Raw genomic sequence first — 17,023 nt, 5'->3', positions numbered from 1 at the left:
TCTTTGTCCTCCCCCCGCCTCAGCAGTGAGGGGCAGCCCCGGGTGTCTGAGTGGGATCAAGGGGGCAAATGTGGTCGCTAATCGCGCTCTGCGTCTGAGCTTCCGCCATGCCCACACCGTGCAACTCACAGTATCAACCCTGGCTCGGGGTCTCCCTTGTGGTCCGAATAGCACCATATGTAAGGGCACCGGGTCCGCCCTGTCAATTTCCGGGGCAGTGTGCTTCATGAAGAGGGTCGGGAATACCCAATGATAAGCAAAATGTGCCTGAGCACAGTTATAATACAGCTCCATGTCCGGAGCTGCCATCCCACCCTGGTCAAACGGCAGCCTCAGGATATCCCATGCCACTCGGGCTGTCTGCCCACCTATGCCAACGTAATCAGATTCGAGCGTAGACGCCGCGGTGAGGGGAAGCGGCAAATTGGCAAAGATGTAGAGAAACTTGGGGAGAACCACCATCTTGGCTATGGCCAAGCATCCCGCAAGGAATAAAGGGAGTGACCTCCACCTGCTAAGTTTGCTTTCCAGCCACTCCTTTTGCCTGCCCAGAGTTAGTCTTCGTTCCGGCTGAACCAGATACCCAAGTACTTCACTGGGGAGCACGCCCACTGAGGCCGGAGTTCTGACTGGAATGGGTCAGTGGCTGTGGTGAGCGGAAAAATTATTGACTTTCCCCAGTTTATGGAGACGCCCGACACTCCCCCAAAGCAGACGACCTCCCGGATGAGTGGGTCCAAATGTTCGGCTGGATGCTGGACATACAGGGTCACATTGTCGGCGTACATGGGAACTAAAATCACTCTGGGAGTGAAGTCGAATCCTCGCCTAGCATGAAGCTGCTGGAGCCTGACCACAAGCGGCTCTGTCGCCACCGCAAACACGAGGGGAGAAAGGGTGCACCCCTGTCGCGTGCCTCAGGCCACCGGGATAGCGGGGGAAACCTGTCCATTGACTCTCAGCGTCGCAATTGGGGCCGAGTACAATAAAGCAATTTTTTTGAGGAAGTGGGGCCTGATGCTGATGCGAGAAATTAGTTCAAACAGATGAGGCCACTCCAGGGTATCGAATGCTTTGGTCACATCTAAGAAGACAGCCGAGGCGGGAAGAGAGCTATTAACCTCCTGCATGGTCGCAAAGAAAGTGCGCAGATTGTGAGAAGTGCTCCACCCAGGCACAAAACCGCACTGGTCAGGCCACAGCACCGCTGGCCACAGCACCGCTGCCAGCAAGGGGAGTAGGCGCGATGCCAGTAGCTTCGCCAGTATCTTATTGTCCAGATTTATCATTGATAGCTGTCTGTAGGAGTGGCATATCTGCGGGTCTTGTCAGGTTTAGGAATAGTTACTATTAGTGCCTCCCGCAAGTCGGGGGAAAGTGTGCCCTATTCCAAGGATTCCTCATACATGTTGAGGAGGTGGTTGACTAGAAGCGGCGCATATTCTTTATAGAATGAAGCAGTAAGCCCGTCCTGCCCAGGAGCCTTGTCCCCAGGCATGGCCCGGATCACCGCGATTACCACCTCCTCCTCGAAGGGCTCATCAACATATTGCCGTTGCCCGTCACTCAGCTAAGCAAGCTCAATCGAGTCAAGGAGGGAAAGCAGGTCCGGGTGCACTGCTGCGCCGAGTACAGAGAGGTGTAAAATGCGAGCATTTCTGTCTGCACCGCCACCTGGCCTGCAACTATCTCCCAGTTGTCCCTACGCAGTTCGCAGATATACTCGCTGGTACAGGGCTTCTTTAGTAAACCCACCAGTGTTTTCCCGGCACGGTCCCCCTCTCCGTACTGCAGCACTCATGCCTCCTTACTGCGGTAGTGCAATTCCCGTTGAGCAGCCTCCTCGAATTCCGCGATCTTCCCCTTAATGCTACCCAGGATTTCCGGGCTATTGCATTCGAAGTACTCCAGTTCGAGTTTACAAATTTCCACTTTCAGGCTCCAGAGGTCTCCCCTGAACGAGCGCAATACGACTGCCTGTTTGGCAATACATTTGCTCCGGGTTACTGCCTTGAAGGCCTCCCACAGCACCGAATGCGAGTCCACAGTCCTACTATTTAACTCACAGTATTCTGTTAAATCAGTTCAGATCGACTCCGTGAATACCTGATCACGGAGCGCCCCAGCAGGGAGTCTCCAACTAAAGGGCGTGCGCATCCGGCAACATTAATCGAAGTAGCACAGGCCATGATCAGAAAGAGATCAGGCTAAATGAGCAACTTTAAGTACCCATGCGTAAGCTGCCCACTTGGGGACCGGAGCGCGGACGGAAGGAGGATGCCTCCATTGCCCTTAGTGCACTGCATGTTTGTGGGGCACCAGGTGCTAAATCATTTGTAGATGACCTGATTCTGGGTCAGCGTTTCATGAATAGCAGAGCAGCTACATCGCTGCGATCCATTAAAAGTCATCCTCTGAGCCAAGCTTTTGTCTCTGTCCATGGGCTGTCGTCCTTGAGTTGGAGCCACTTTGATGGAGGGCAGTGCAGATGAGAGAACACTTCAAAAGATCTGACACCCGTAACCTGAATTTCACAGGATTTGACACTAAATTGGGTTTGTTTCTGGATCTGGGCTATAAAAGTGGAAACATGAGTCTCACACTTTGTTCAACAGCACTATTCATTCCGAGGAGATCACCACCAATACTTGTAGCTTTTGGAACCAGGACTAGTGACAGACTTCTAGACTCCTTGCTGGGTGAGAGCCATCACCCAGAAGTCAAGAACCCTTGTCATTAGCCTCAAGCACCAGCTTTTAACCTGCCTACCAAGACCAGTGGACCCTGCGAGGAAGAAGAAAGCACCTGGAGTAATTGAGGCCAAGGGGGTTCATTCAAAGTGAATCCCAGGGAGCAAGGTTTGAGATGCCCAGGCCTCCGGCCAGGACCCTGGCTGCAATGCCAGTCTGTGACCCCTGTATGCCAGGTGGGGCCACCCTGAAATAAGGAGTGTCATATTCCGAAACCGCCATTTGGCGACCCTCATATGCCAGGTGGGTGACGTCATGAAGGGACGGCCATGGCCAGTGTGCAGAGCCAGGCAGCGAACCCTGTTCATCAACAGGAGGTCACCATGGATCCAGGACCATTGCCCAGGCCCTTCATGCTCAGTGTGCTATGAGGAACACTTACTGATTGCAATAATTTGAGGAGGATGTCTTCATATCGATGCAGGCCATCCGGAGACTGAAGTAGGCCGACACATCATCAGGAAACAATCACTAGAGGTCACGAACCCTCCGCATCAGATTGGAGCCCATCGAGACAAATCCCGTTTCTCCTACATTTGCCAGCTGCCATTGGGTTGGTTAAGAGTCTGCACATTTTTTAATCATGCTACAGAATTACATGTTTCGACTTTGCAGAAGTATTTCTCAAGATAGAACTCAACAGGGCTACAAATAATTGCAGTTACCATTGTGAAAAGTGAATACAGACTAACAGGTCATGAGCAACCTACTTTATCTAAACACAGTAGCTCTCAAATTTCCCATTTTATCGATATATAACTGTCATTCAGTTAACATTCTTTAGTGATATCAGAACAAATTATGAAATCGAAAACTGAACTCATAATATGTTAAAAAGTCTGGTCATAAATTTATAATGGAACCTACGTGGGTGCACATGTAACAGCAACTTTATGCAAAAGGATAGCGGTCCTTTTATGATATAGGGAAGTTCTATCCTATCATCCTGTGTAAGCAGGTCAGTCAATAACCTTTCACACTTCTTTGTAGAAAATCACAATATGCAATATCTGTTCAGTTCTGTATGGTTCTGAAGTTCTGACATTCATCACATAGGGAAGGTATATGTCCTTTAATCCGATATGTACTTCCGGTTTCTTATTCTTATATAAGACTGTACAAGGCTATGATGTTGAGATCCAACATGCATCTCCGCTATAGTTTCTCTTTGTCACCTCCGCGGTTCTTTTTAGTTATCCTCTCAATGCCTAAAAATTGGACTAGTTCCGTTTTACTGTCAAGGCATTTTTGGAAATGTTTTGCTACGGGTGTAGTGACATATTTGTTTTTAATGGCGTGTGAATGTTCTAAGATTCGCTTGAACAGACCAGTGGATACATTTCAAAATACTGAGGAACGTTTTAAACATTTTGAGATAATTTTGGACTGATCTGCAGGTTATTTGTATGTTAGAAGATTCCTACAGTATTTACGTACTGTCCAGCAGCAGTAGTTGTATAAACCTTTATGTGTAAGTGAGTCATGTGCGATCCTTGTTCACTGAAAGGTGACAATGGGAAGGATGGCTCTCAGTGTCGCAAGATTTTAAAAGTGACAGCAGCATGGGTGCCTAGATCCTTGCCAATGACTGAGTCAGATTTTAAAATATTTCTGCGTTTTTGTTGTGTTGTTACTTTAAGTATTGCTAGGTAACTAGCAATATTCCATGTTAGAATTGTTTATGTGCAAAGTTACTGTTACGGTTCACTTGAGTGACTGGGGCAGAACAGCTGGAAGGATGTGATTTTGCTCCAGACAATAAACTGGTGCAACATTACTTGCTTTGGTGAATTTGTACACAAGAAATTGGCGACGAGGATTGGATTTCTCCATTAGTTGTTGCTCGTCGTAGCAACGGAAAATTTTGTACGTGTGTCGCCCTTCGCCATCTCAGTGAGAACATTGTAATTGAGCGGTTTCCTTTACCAAAGATCAATGAGATGGTAAGCAGTCTAAAAGGTGCTAAGGTTTTTTCAATGGTCGATTTGTCTTCTGCTTATCACCAAATACCTTTAGCAGAGGAGTCTAGAAAACTTACGGCATTTATCACCCCTATTGGTTGTTTCCAATTTAAAAGGATGCTTTCGGGTTAGCATCTGCGGCTGCGGTCTTTCAAAGACTTATGTTTAATTTATTTAATAAGACCGCTGGCACAGATTCTTTCAGGACGATATTCTCGTTTCTGGTGATAATAGAGCTTGCCATGATGAAACACTCAAATGTGTAATGAACACCTTAAAAACCAATGGGCTCACTGTGGAGTTGTCTAAGTGCAAGTTTGCAGAGGGTAACAAATAATGAGTATACTGGCCTTTCACCCTTTGTTATGATGAGGAGACGTAAACCTAGATCCAAATACAATCTGATTTGGTGCTATGACTCTACTGTATGTCAGTGGTCGCCTTCAGTGGTTCGTGATAAATCAATTGAACATCATGCGAAGGTTAAGGAGTACAGTGATAACAAGTATGGAGCCAAAGATGTAAGTGTAGAGGTTGGTGATTGGGTCCGCATTAAGAAACCTGGTAAGGTAAAAAAAGGTGAGAGCCAATTCTTTAAGCCTGAGGAAGTGGTGGAAGTATTGAATAATGCTGTAAGAGTTAGGAGTGGGAAGGTATGAAACATGCATTGCATTGCTTTAACTTCCAAATTGTTTTCTGATGTGTATTCACAAATTAGAACTCCTGGCCGTTTTCAGTGGTTAGATGAGGACTTGGATGATGTGGTTACTTCTCTATCTTTAATTCATTCTTCAGAGGGAGTAGTTAATCATGGAAGTTGTGTGAAAGGGGATGGCAAGATTCTTCCTTCATCGTCAGCTCATCCACCAGATGGAGTAGTTAGACATGAACGTTGTGTGAATGAGGATGGTGTGAATCCTTCTTCATCTTCAGCTCATTTACCAGATGGAATAGCGGATGGTGGTGTAATTAACGGTGAAGAGTCTAATCCATCAAGTTTTGGTATTATTTGGTATCATTGATCATAATGGAGGTAGATCCAGAAGACCTCCTAAATGGTTGGAAGACTATGTAGTAGAAGGAATCCGAACTCAGAATTCATTGTAATTGTTTAATGAATTCTAATTTCGCTCCAGACAATAAACTTGTGCAACATTACTTGCTTTGGTGAATTTGTACACAAGAGTTTTATTATATATCTGATAAAAGGCAGTAATCGTTATAATGGTGGTGGGAAGGGGAGGCGGGGGAACCACGTACGGATATCCTCCATAGTGGTAGATCTAAATATTTCATTTTTCTGGGTATAACCTTGTTCACAGAACTGCTGAACAATAATTGTCTCTCTATTTTTGAAATGGGGTAATGTATTACAGTTTTGTTTTAGCTCGAATATCAAATGCCGTAGGACAGAGGTCACATGGTTTGTAGTATTGTGTGCGCACCTGATAGTCGGATCATCTGCCTTGGACAGCCCTCGCACTGAAGGTAGAATGTTTTTAGAGCTTAACGTCTAATATCTGAGTTTAAATGGAACTGTGACATATGCTCCTGGCTGTTTCGATCTGAGTTTACATCTCATTGTACACTGCATTGTTGCCTTTTTTATCATATGGACTGCAGACAGACCGCCTATTGCCAGCTCTAAGGCCAGGCTCGGCCATATCGAACAGATTGGACACCAAGGAAGCTTCATCCTTGCTCATGTGTCTGTGCCTCCGCACTGCCTTGCCCACTGAACCTGGCTCAGAGGTACCCAGTTTTACAGACTGCGTTAGGTAATCCTTTGTTCAATCCCTTCCTCTTTGAAGAAGTGCAAAAATTCTACCAGGCCTTGTAATCGCCAGGTGGACTCTTTTTTTTCACCAAACCGTGTGTCACAACCCCACTAGATCAGTCTCGAAGTCCATGGTTTCCACAGTGGTACCAGCTGTTAAAAAGAGAAAATCCTAGTTCTCTTTTTTGACTAGGTGGAGCCAGATCCTAGCACTTCCCCATTTCAGTCTGAACATTTGGCTGTCACCTATGAAGTTCCACATGGTTACTCCCTCTCCAGCATGCTTTTATGTATGCAACCACTTGCCAGCAATACAAGATTGTTGCCTAATGTATGGTAGACTGGCTTGTACCCAACCTTTATAAATATGACCAGGTCTCTGAGTCTTGACATGTATTGCTCTGGCTTCCTGTGACACAGCAATTTTACTTTACAGCCTTCTGCTTTTCCCACACAGTTTTCTGTGGTTTTGGACCAAAGTGTATTCATGGTAAACTCCGTCTCAATGTCCCTGGTCATCCTCCCAACTCTGGTGCTCTCTTGCAGTTAGGTGTTCAGAACTTTAAGCCTATTTGTCTTGGCTGAGGGGTTTTTTCAGCACTGGTCCTAGAGATTTATAATCTGATGGCCTTTGCTGCCATGTGAAAGATGAACATGGCCATAGAGCCTTTAGGCCTACCTATTTTGTTAGGTATTTCTATATGCCAGGGCTTTGGATCAGGGAAGACATTGCACCAGGAAGCCATTTGGTGAATACTGCGTTGACTACTGCCTCTCACTCACTCAGTATTCTCTGAAGAAGTTTATAAAGTTTGAAACAGATTGTAGGTCTTAGCTCCCTTTGGAGGGTAAAGTCCCTAACAAAATGTAATTGTAGTTTGTAGTTCAGAAACTGATTAGGTTAGTGCATTGTTGTATGAATGGCACATTTTTTCTTGGCGTGATAATGTGTAAGGTTATTGATTGGGAGTTGGGGCCATGATAAGCATGACTAGGCAGTAGAAGGTAGAGTGAACTTGACAGTTGAGTTTTTCGAATGCGAGCCTACTTTGAAGAATCAAGCCAACCGCCTTATCCAAGAAGAGATGTTCCCAGTATCAAATCTACTGTTGCATAGTGTTATCGGTAATTGTTGAGACTCACTTAGTGGAATTGCTTGCAGTAAATAATTGTTTTAATGGGATTAGATGACTCTACAGTTGGCACAAGAGTCTTGTGGAAGTATTTGTATATAGGTAACTTGGTTTGCTTTTTGCTGGCAAGCAGAGAAAATGATCTCACAGTAAGAACTTCCAGTTCAGTGAATGACTACTGCGCATGTGCAAATTTCTTATCCATATGGAATCGTCCATGTTAAACATATTCCTGCAACTTCTATTCCATGCAGCTCATTTTCTGACAGCAGTGGTAACTGAAAGCTTGGCTTTTCTATGTCAAGGCTGTAGTCAGGCTAATGAAATAATAGAGACAATGTCAGACTATCGTTTGAGATGTTATGAAAATGGGACTATTTAACCAGGGACTTGTTTTTGTTGGTATGTCATTCTTACCAACAAAAGCAAGCCCCTGGTTAAATAGTCCCATTTTCATTACCATTACAGCTATAGGAGGTGATTAATGGTATGGTAATTCTTTCTTGTATACATTTCTATAAAAACCAATATAGTAAAATCAATAGCAAATATAACTACAACAACGTATGAAACATCTTTATATTGTTACTACAGTCTAATAAATCTTGGTATGTGTACCAATTATTGCAGTCTAGATCATCTTGACTTCCCCAAATGCCAATCAAAATCTCATTATGTCGGAGTAAGTCAATGTATTTCATACTACATTCAGTAGATTTCTCTGTTGTTCAAACCAAAGTAGCTTCATTGATTGTTCTAATGCCACTAGATCGGAATAGTGGGTGAATACCTCTTATGTTGCTCAAACAGAATGGGATACATACATATATACATATGGTCAATTGTTTTCTTATAATTTTAAAGTTGTCTAAAAAGTTTCAGCTTTAGTCATATGTTGTTCCACAAGCCTTCAAGTTGAAGAACTTGAATATAACCATCCGAAACTTAGAAATGCTTTTTTTTCTTTATGCATTTTTGGCTTAATGTTGAAATCTAGCTAAAATAGTTTTTTCATCTAATTTGTATTTTGCGTATACATTGAATATTGATACTTTTCCCGTTGTAGTAATTCTCTTGAAAAATGTACAGCTTTGTTTTCTTTCCTTTATTAAAGGTTTACATTTTAGTTTATGTGTAGTAGAAAGTGTATCCATTGATGGTAGTTGGTAGCCATTAATTAATGTGAGCAGTTGACTAATTGGCATCAGTGATAATCACAGTAGAGGTAATTACCTCTTTTCAGATACCATTTTTTAAAGTATTCGTTTCTGAAATCATACAGTTGCTGAACTAATTAATGAACTTTATTTTGTCAATTGCAATCAGAGAAAGCAATCCCAATTTGAGGCTTAATCAGCAATGAGGCGTAGATGTTTGAAGGATTAGCAAATAAATAATATTTTTACTAAAACCAGTTTTTTAGCCCGATCATAGATTTTGGATGAATTATCTAAGATTTGTTAAGTATCAGGGAACTAATTGAATATTGGCAGGGGAGTTATTGGAACAATTGCACTGCCTCCAAATTTCTTTGAAAAACATTTAATGCACAGGATACCTGGGTAATTATGATCATATTCATGATGTCATTTCCCTATTCAGTCTCCCACTGCTTCCAACTCAGGAGTAAGCTCTTAGCGCCAGGATACCTGCCAGGTGACAGCCGCGCTCTACAAGTGTTTTAAATAAAATAAAAATAAATAATAAATAAATGTCAGTGTTCCAGTTTAGTTTGTCAATTTCAACCCCTAGATATGGGCAGCGTGTAGATTGTTCATTTCAGTTGGATCAGAGGGACCATTGAACCTTGGTTTGGTGTATCATGATTTTTTGTTTTTGTAAAGTTGACCTTCAGTCCGTTCAAGTTATTGTATTCCTGTAATTAGTTTAACTGTTTCTGGGTGCCCATTTGTGTTAAATTTTTACCAAATCATCTGCATAGGCTATGTGGCTACAGTTGTCCATGTTTTTGAGAGTCTCCATCGGGATGATTCAGGCCCTCTGGTATCTCGGCAATATATATATATATATATATAAAGTAAGAGGGACAAAGATACAGCCTTGTTTCAAGCCATTCGCAGCTGGCATTTAAGGTGTTCAGCTATATTCATTTGAGAGTATCATCCGGATTAGATAATATAGCAGAGTATGATCGAAATCCCATACAATGAATTGCTCCCTAACTGAAGCCTATCCACTTTGTCGAAAGCCATTGAATAATCTATAGGACAGGTAAATAAGTCATTACCCATTCCTTGTATGGCTTTGTTGGCCAATATGGTTAGTCAAGATGTCCGTGGTGGAGCAATTGGTATTTGGTAAAGTGTGATGCTATCCGATGTCCATTTTAATAATTTGCTAAGCAGGTATTTTGCAAATATTTTTCCATATGAGTTTTATAATGCAATTAGGTAACTGACTCGTTCAGCTTTTGGGTCACATTTATGAATGTTGCAAAATGGACACTTTCCAAGGTAAAGGAATTTGACCATTCAAAATGCTGGTATACAATTGGGTCAATATAGAGCTTCACCTATTCAGTTTAATCTTTAATATAGCTATTGGGATCCCATTAGGCTCTGGTATTCGTGACAATCAACACCATGTAATTCTTTTTTATGACAGCTTCTTTAATTGTATACTTTGCCTGATCCTTATTGCTAACATATAATTCATTAATACAGATTTTTCAATTACTATATATAATTTTATAGTCCCAGTTTTTTTTTTGTGATGGGATGTTCCCAGACCCATTATTTACAAGATGTTTCCAGAAACTTCTGATTTAATTGATTCAAATAGTTTGACCTCAGCTTCTTTTTGTACTGAACATTTAATTGAAAATGTTTTTTTTTCAGGCTAAATTACAGTTCTCTAATTTTTGAATCCCTGGAACCAAGAGGATACTTCATAAGCTATCTTAAGTTTGTTTTTGTTTTGTTTTGTATTTTCTTTTTTTCTGATAGCGTAGAATCTTACTTTCCTGAGTCCAGGATGTTCTTAATCCTATTTATAAAATAATTGAAATCCAGCACAAAGCCACGATTCCATAGACAATTTACTTGTTCATTAAAGATACAGTAACACATTATTTTCTTTTTTATAATAACCCTAATATTCTCTGCTGTAAGTGCACTTGATTAGTTGAACTGAAAATTAATGGGGTCAGTCCAACAACACATTTTGTGCTGCATCCCACTCCAAGAACATTTGTCTAACACTGAGAAATGTGGCTTTTTAGGTCGAGCCTGTCCCATTCCGCAGGAATGGATAGGATCGAATTCATGTCGGCAAAATCCTCTTCAAACTAAGGGGTTTCAGCCCGGCGTTTTCTTGCAGTTCACGTGAACATGCACGAGCATTCACGGCCAGGGCTTCTCCTCCCCTAGCAGCACTCCTCCCACACCAGCAACTCCCCCCTCCCACACCAGCACCTCCCCTCTCTCTCCCCGTAAACACAGCCTTGCCTTAGCAGCACTCCTCCCACACCAGCACCTCCCCCCTCCCACACCAGCACCTCCCCTCTCTCTCCCCGCAAACACAGCCTTCCTTTCATTTCTCCTCCCCCTCCCCAGCCAGCTTCCCCCAGGCCGTGTTCCCTCAGATATGCTATTGCATATCGTTTGCTACCTCTTGTATTTTGTTGCTCTTGATACTTGCACAACTGTCACTATTGTCTCATGTAACGTAACGTTTGCTTTTGTAACATGCTCACTTGTAATTTTGGCTTCATGTATCTAAAAACGCCTCCCTCGCGCTCCTTTCTCCCTCTCTCCCGCTGCCTAGTCCTCCCACCCCCTCCCTCTCCAGCGCACGCTCCACTCGCATCTGCCTGCTGCTCCCCCGCCCACCCCCCCTCTCTCCCAACCAGCAATGCCGAGAAGCTTGTTTCCTCTAAGAACATATCGTTTGCTACCTCCAGGCCGTGTTCCCTCAGATATGCTATTGCATATCGTTTGCTACCTCTTGTATTTTGTTGCTCTTGATACTTGCACAACTGTCACTATTGTCTCATGTAACGTAACGTTTGCTTTTGTAACATGCTCACTTGTAATTTTGGCTTCATGTATCTAAAAACGCCTCCCTCGCGCTCCTTTCTCCCTCTCTCCCGCTGCCTAGTCCTCCCACCCCCTCCCTCTCCAGCGCGCGCTCCACTCGCATCTGCCTGCTGCTCCCCCGCCCACACCCCCCCACCCTCCCCCCACTCCCCCCCCACTCCCCCGCCCACCCCCCCCACTCCCCCACCAGCAATTCACACACAGCAACGCCACTCACACACGCAACGCCACTCACACACGCAACGCCACTCACACACGCAACGCCACTCACACACGCAACCCCACTCACACACGCAACGCCACTCACACACGCAATGCCACTCACACACGCAATGCCACTCACACACGCAACGCCACTCACACACGCAACGCCACTCACACACGCAACGCCACTCACACACGCAACTCACACACGTAACGCCACTCACACACGTAACGCCACTCACACACGCAACGCCACTCACACACGCAACGCCACTCACACACGCAACGCCACTCACACACGCAATGCCACTCACACATGCAACGCCACTCACACGCAACGCCACTCACACACGCAACGCCACTCACACACGCAACGCCACTCACACACGCAACGCCACTCACACACGCAACGCCACTCGCACACGCAACGCCACTCACACACGCAACGCCACTCACACACGCAACGCCACTCACACATGCAACGCCACTCACACACGCAACGGCACTCACACACGCAACGCCACTCACACACGCAACGCCACTCACACACGCAACGCCACTCACACACGCAACGCCACTCACACACGCAACGCCACTCACACACGCAACGCCACTCACACACGCAACGCCACTCACACACGCAACGCCACTCATCGACGCAACGCCACTCATCGACGCAACGCCACTCATCGACGCAACGCCACTCATCGACGCAACGCCACTCACCCACGCAACGCCACTCACACACGCAACGCCACTCACACACGCAACGCCACTCACACACGCAACGCCACTCACACACGCAACTCATCCACGCAACCCCACTCATCCACGCAACCCCACTCATCGACGCAACCCCACTCATCGACGCAACCCCACTCACACACGCAACGCCACTCACACACGCAACCCCACTCACACACGCAACGCCACTCACACACGCAACGCCACTCGCACACGCAACGCCACTCGCACACGCAACGCCACTCGCACACGCAACGCCACTCGCACACGCAACGCCACTCGCACACGCAACGCCACTCGCACACGCAACGCCACTCGCACACGCAACGCCACTCGCACACGCAACGCCACTCGCACACGCAACGCCACTCGCACACGCAACGCCACTCGCACACGCAACGCCACTCGCACACGCAACGCCACTCACACACGCAACGCCGCTCACCCACGCAACGCCACTCACCCACGCAACGCCACTCACCCACGCAACGCCACTCACCCACGCAACGCCACTCACCCACGCAACGCCACTCACCCACGCAACGCCACTCACCCACGCAACGCCACTCACCCACGCAACCCCACTCACACACGCAACTCATCCACGCAACCCCACTCACACACGCAACCCCACTCACACACGCAACGCCACTCACACACGCAACGCCACTCACACACGCAATGCCACTCACCCACGCAACGCCACTCACCCACGCAACCCCACTCACCCACGCACCCCCACTCACCCACGCACCCCCACTCACCCACGCAACCCTACTCACCCACGCACCCCCACTCACCCACGCAACGCCACTCACACACGCACCCCCACTCACACACGCACCCCCACTCACACACGCAACGCCACTCACACACGCAACGCCACTCACACACGCAACGCCACTCACACACGCAACGCCACTCACACACGCAACGCCACTCACACACGCAACGCCACTCACACACGCAACGCCACTCATCATATTGTGCTGCAAAACTAAATACTTATAAGGTCCCACAAGCGAGACCTATTGGCAATGCCAATGCTTGTTTTGTGTGGAGACAAAACATGAATATGCTGTTCTTTGGCTGTATACAGCCTCATTCCTATAAACTGCACAATCCTAATAGTTTTCCTGCTCAAGTTTCTTTTATGTATGAGTATTCAAAAATAGCATTTTCGTAGTCAAATGTCTGGTCTTCTCCATCACAGAAAGTGTATCATTTTAGTGTAACCTCTAGGATAAACATATGTAGGTCAGTATCAGTGATGAGATGAAAACATGTTTTTACCCCAATGCTTTTTGACTTGTATTTTGAAGTTAATATTTTACTTTTTACTAAACTCTTTGCAAGAGTTCTAAAGAATATTGTTGTTGGACTTTTTGCCTTCCTTCTCCTATTTTTGATTAATTCTTTTTTGTTGGCTTTACTACTGCTAACCGATGCTAAAGTGCTTGTGCCCTATCCCTAAAACATGGTAATATTGGCTTAATAGTTAATTGGCGTGTTTAATTTTACTTGGTATTCCTTAGTAAAGTGGCAGCACATGTGCCCAGGGCCTGTAAATTAAATGCTGCTACTGGGCCTGCAGTACTGGCTGTGCCACCCACTTAGGTGTGCCCTTTAAACATGTTGCAGTCCTGTCATTTGCACAGCCTGTTTCTGCAGTTTTAAACTGCCATTTCGATGTGGCGAAATAAACCTTTTGTCTGGCCCAAATCTTCCTTTTTAGTATGTGTAAGTTACCTCTAAAGTAGGCCTTGGACAGCAGGGGACAATGTGTTTTAAAAGTAGGAACATTTACTTTTAAGTTTTACATGTCCTGGTAGTGAAACACTCTTACATTAGTTTTTCGCTACTGCATGGCCTATCTCTCCCATAGGGATAGCATTAGAGTTGCCTTATTACATTTTATAAGTGTAAATTCCAAGTTGGAAGAGATGACTTGTTCATATTTGGTGTCTCTAAAATCGAAATCTAAAATCCTAACTTACGGTAAATTTGAAGTTGGATTTTATATTCCTTTTAGAAAGTTGCCATTTTTTTTACCTTAGACGTTTGGTGCCTGAAGGCTGCCTCTGGATCACATGAGTGAGTGGGCTTTGTGTATTCCTCTTAGACAGCCACACACAATGGGAGCTTAGGTGTGACTGGATGGGCCATCACTGGAAGGATGGGTGAGAGGAGATGGGCACAACCCTACTTACACTTGAATCAGCTGCGTCCTGCGTCCACATAAAGGGCTGCATGTCCCCTGTAGCTAGTATGGAGCTAGGATCATAATGGCAAGACATCTGTGTACTTCAAAGGCATTCCTCAATTAGCTTCTCCCCACTTCAAAAGCAGGTATTACCTCCTCAGTACATTTTTGCAACTCTGGATACTTTGCCAGGAAGAATGACTGCTGTACTGCTACAAGGACTGGCACTCTGCTGGATAGCTGCTCTAAAGGAAATGCTGACCTGCCTTGTTGCCCTTTTGCCTGGGGAAGTAGAACTGGACCTGCCACTTCATCTTGAAGCCAAGACACCAAAGTGACCTAAAGGGCTAGTCTGATGGCCTCCTGATCTGAGCACATAAAATGCTCCTCAACCAGCTCCTGGACCAAGCTTTAGTGTCGAGTTCCGGACCCAACTTGGTGCCTCTCAGGTCCTGGACCGTTGGTCTGGCTCAGGGGCTCTTTAAATCAAGCTTTTGGGCTTTTTGCAACCCTTGCACCAGAACGGCGCCACTTGCACCAAAATGTAGTGTGAGCCTTTGCCAGCCCATCTCTTCGCACAGCAAGCATTGATCACCCATGGAGGACTGACACTGAGAAGCTCCAGCCCACCTGTCCACAACACGCGGCCTGCTCTGCACACCACGCCGCCCACAAAGTTCTCTTTGCTCCCTGAGACCCTCTCCAATGCGAATGGGTGTCTTAGCACAGAACTTAAAAAAGTAAACCTTCAGTGTGACTGATCTGGTACTGTATCCAACCGACGCTCCATCATGGTCCGCCTGCAGTTGTGACTTTGACCCGGCCCAGCGTGACCAGATAGCCATGTTTGGCGCTGTTTTAGGCACTGTATTGCAGTTTATTCTTTAAAAATTCAGAACTCTGGTTGTACTGATTTGATTTTTGTCATTGTGGTCTTATTTTATTTAGGACATCTATGTTTGTATTTCTAACCTGGTGTGGGATTTTTTTGGTGGTGTTTTCACTTCTTTACTGTTTGAAGTGTTGCACAAATACTTTACAGATTCCCTCCAAGTTACGCCTGAGTTCTCTGTGTCAAGCTACCAGGCATTGAGCACATGTTAATTTAGGGTTTGCTTGTGCCTTGGATTGTGGTTGCTGCTTGACCAGGGCTCACACCCCAGTCAACCAGTAACCCAATTTCTAACAGTTGTGCATCCTAAATCTATCCCCATGGTGTTCAGTGTTGTTATCCCCTTTGGAACTTGCTGAAGTTGTATGTGTACGCTTTGTTTACGATAATGCTACGTTCTACTATTTTTCCTTACACTATGCCATCATTTGTTTTCCAGTTACGTCGCTCAGTAGATAGTATGTTTAGAACTAGAAGTCTGCATGTTTTTTTCTCTTAGAGGTAGACTGTGTCAGTTTTCTTGTTTCTATATGACTTTAAAGGTTTTTTGAATTTTTCATATTTGCAGATTTATATTTTTTATGGCACCCGTTCCAATGCGGAATTTGTCATCCACAATGGTTTCTTCTTTGATAATAATTCACATGACCGAGTTAAAATCAAGCTTGGAGTGAGTAAAAGTGACAGACTGTATGCTATGAAGGCAGAGGTCTTGGCTCGTGCTGGCATTCCCACGTAAGTTTAACGTGTTTATTAATTATAACTTAAAAACCTAATAATTATGCTTATCCTTCCTTATTAGGATTTAGAAATGTAAAATACAAATAGACAGAAGCATCATAATGTGTTTAAGCAGAACACCAAAGCTATAGCTTTGTTTAATTTCTACATTAGGTAATAGTTAGACTTTTTCTTTTTATATGGTTTTTATCTTAACCTGATTTTGGATAGAGAATTTTCGTACATTTTTCATTTGTAATACTTCTATGGTTGTACCTCTAGTAAAACTCATTATACTTTTTAAACTTGACATTATTTGGTGTCTGATTGCTTAAGATAACAAATGCAATGCATTGTTTTATTTTTTATCTCAAAAAGATGTATAGTCTCTACCAAATAAGGCATTACTAAAAGTAAGTGACTTGTACAATTAATCCATTGATTCTGGCTGTTCAAAGAAGTTAAACTAGTGGTCCTGTTCTCTGCAGTGGCTTCTTTGGTCTCTAACAGTTTCTAAGCCCAGACCTAAGCTGTTGAGTTGGCCTGATTGTGTATTACTTCCGCTCCCTCATACAAGGTGA

The 17,023-nt window shown here is 44.8% G+C and overlaps 1 protein-coding gene across 3 annotated transcripts in view; it reads left to right on the top strand.

Moving 5' to 3' along the window:
* The window catches only part of SETD3 (SET domain containing 3, actin N3(tau)-histidine methyltransferase), a 571,076-nt gene that overhangs the window by 532,043 nt on the left and 22,010 nt on the right, over positions 1-17,023 (top strand). For all 3 annotated transcript variants that reach the window (XM_078660141.1, XM_078660139.1, XM_078660140.1), the window contains exon 10: positions 16,291-16,457. In XM_078660141.1, the coding sequence (XP_078516267.1) occupies positions 16,291-16,457 (167 nt within the window). The remainder of the gene's footprint in view (positions 1-16,290; positions 16,458-17,023) is intronic.

This window comes from Lissotriton helveticus, chromosome 9 (genome assembly GCF_964261635.1).
Source record: "Lissotriton helveticus chromosome 9, aLisHel1.1, whole genome shotgun sequence".
Classification (NCBI taxonomy): Eukaryota; Metazoa; Chordata; class Amphibia; order Caudata; family Salamandridae; genus Lissotriton; species Lissotriton helveticus.
This window is presented reverse-complemented; position numbering and strand designations above follow the sequence as displayed.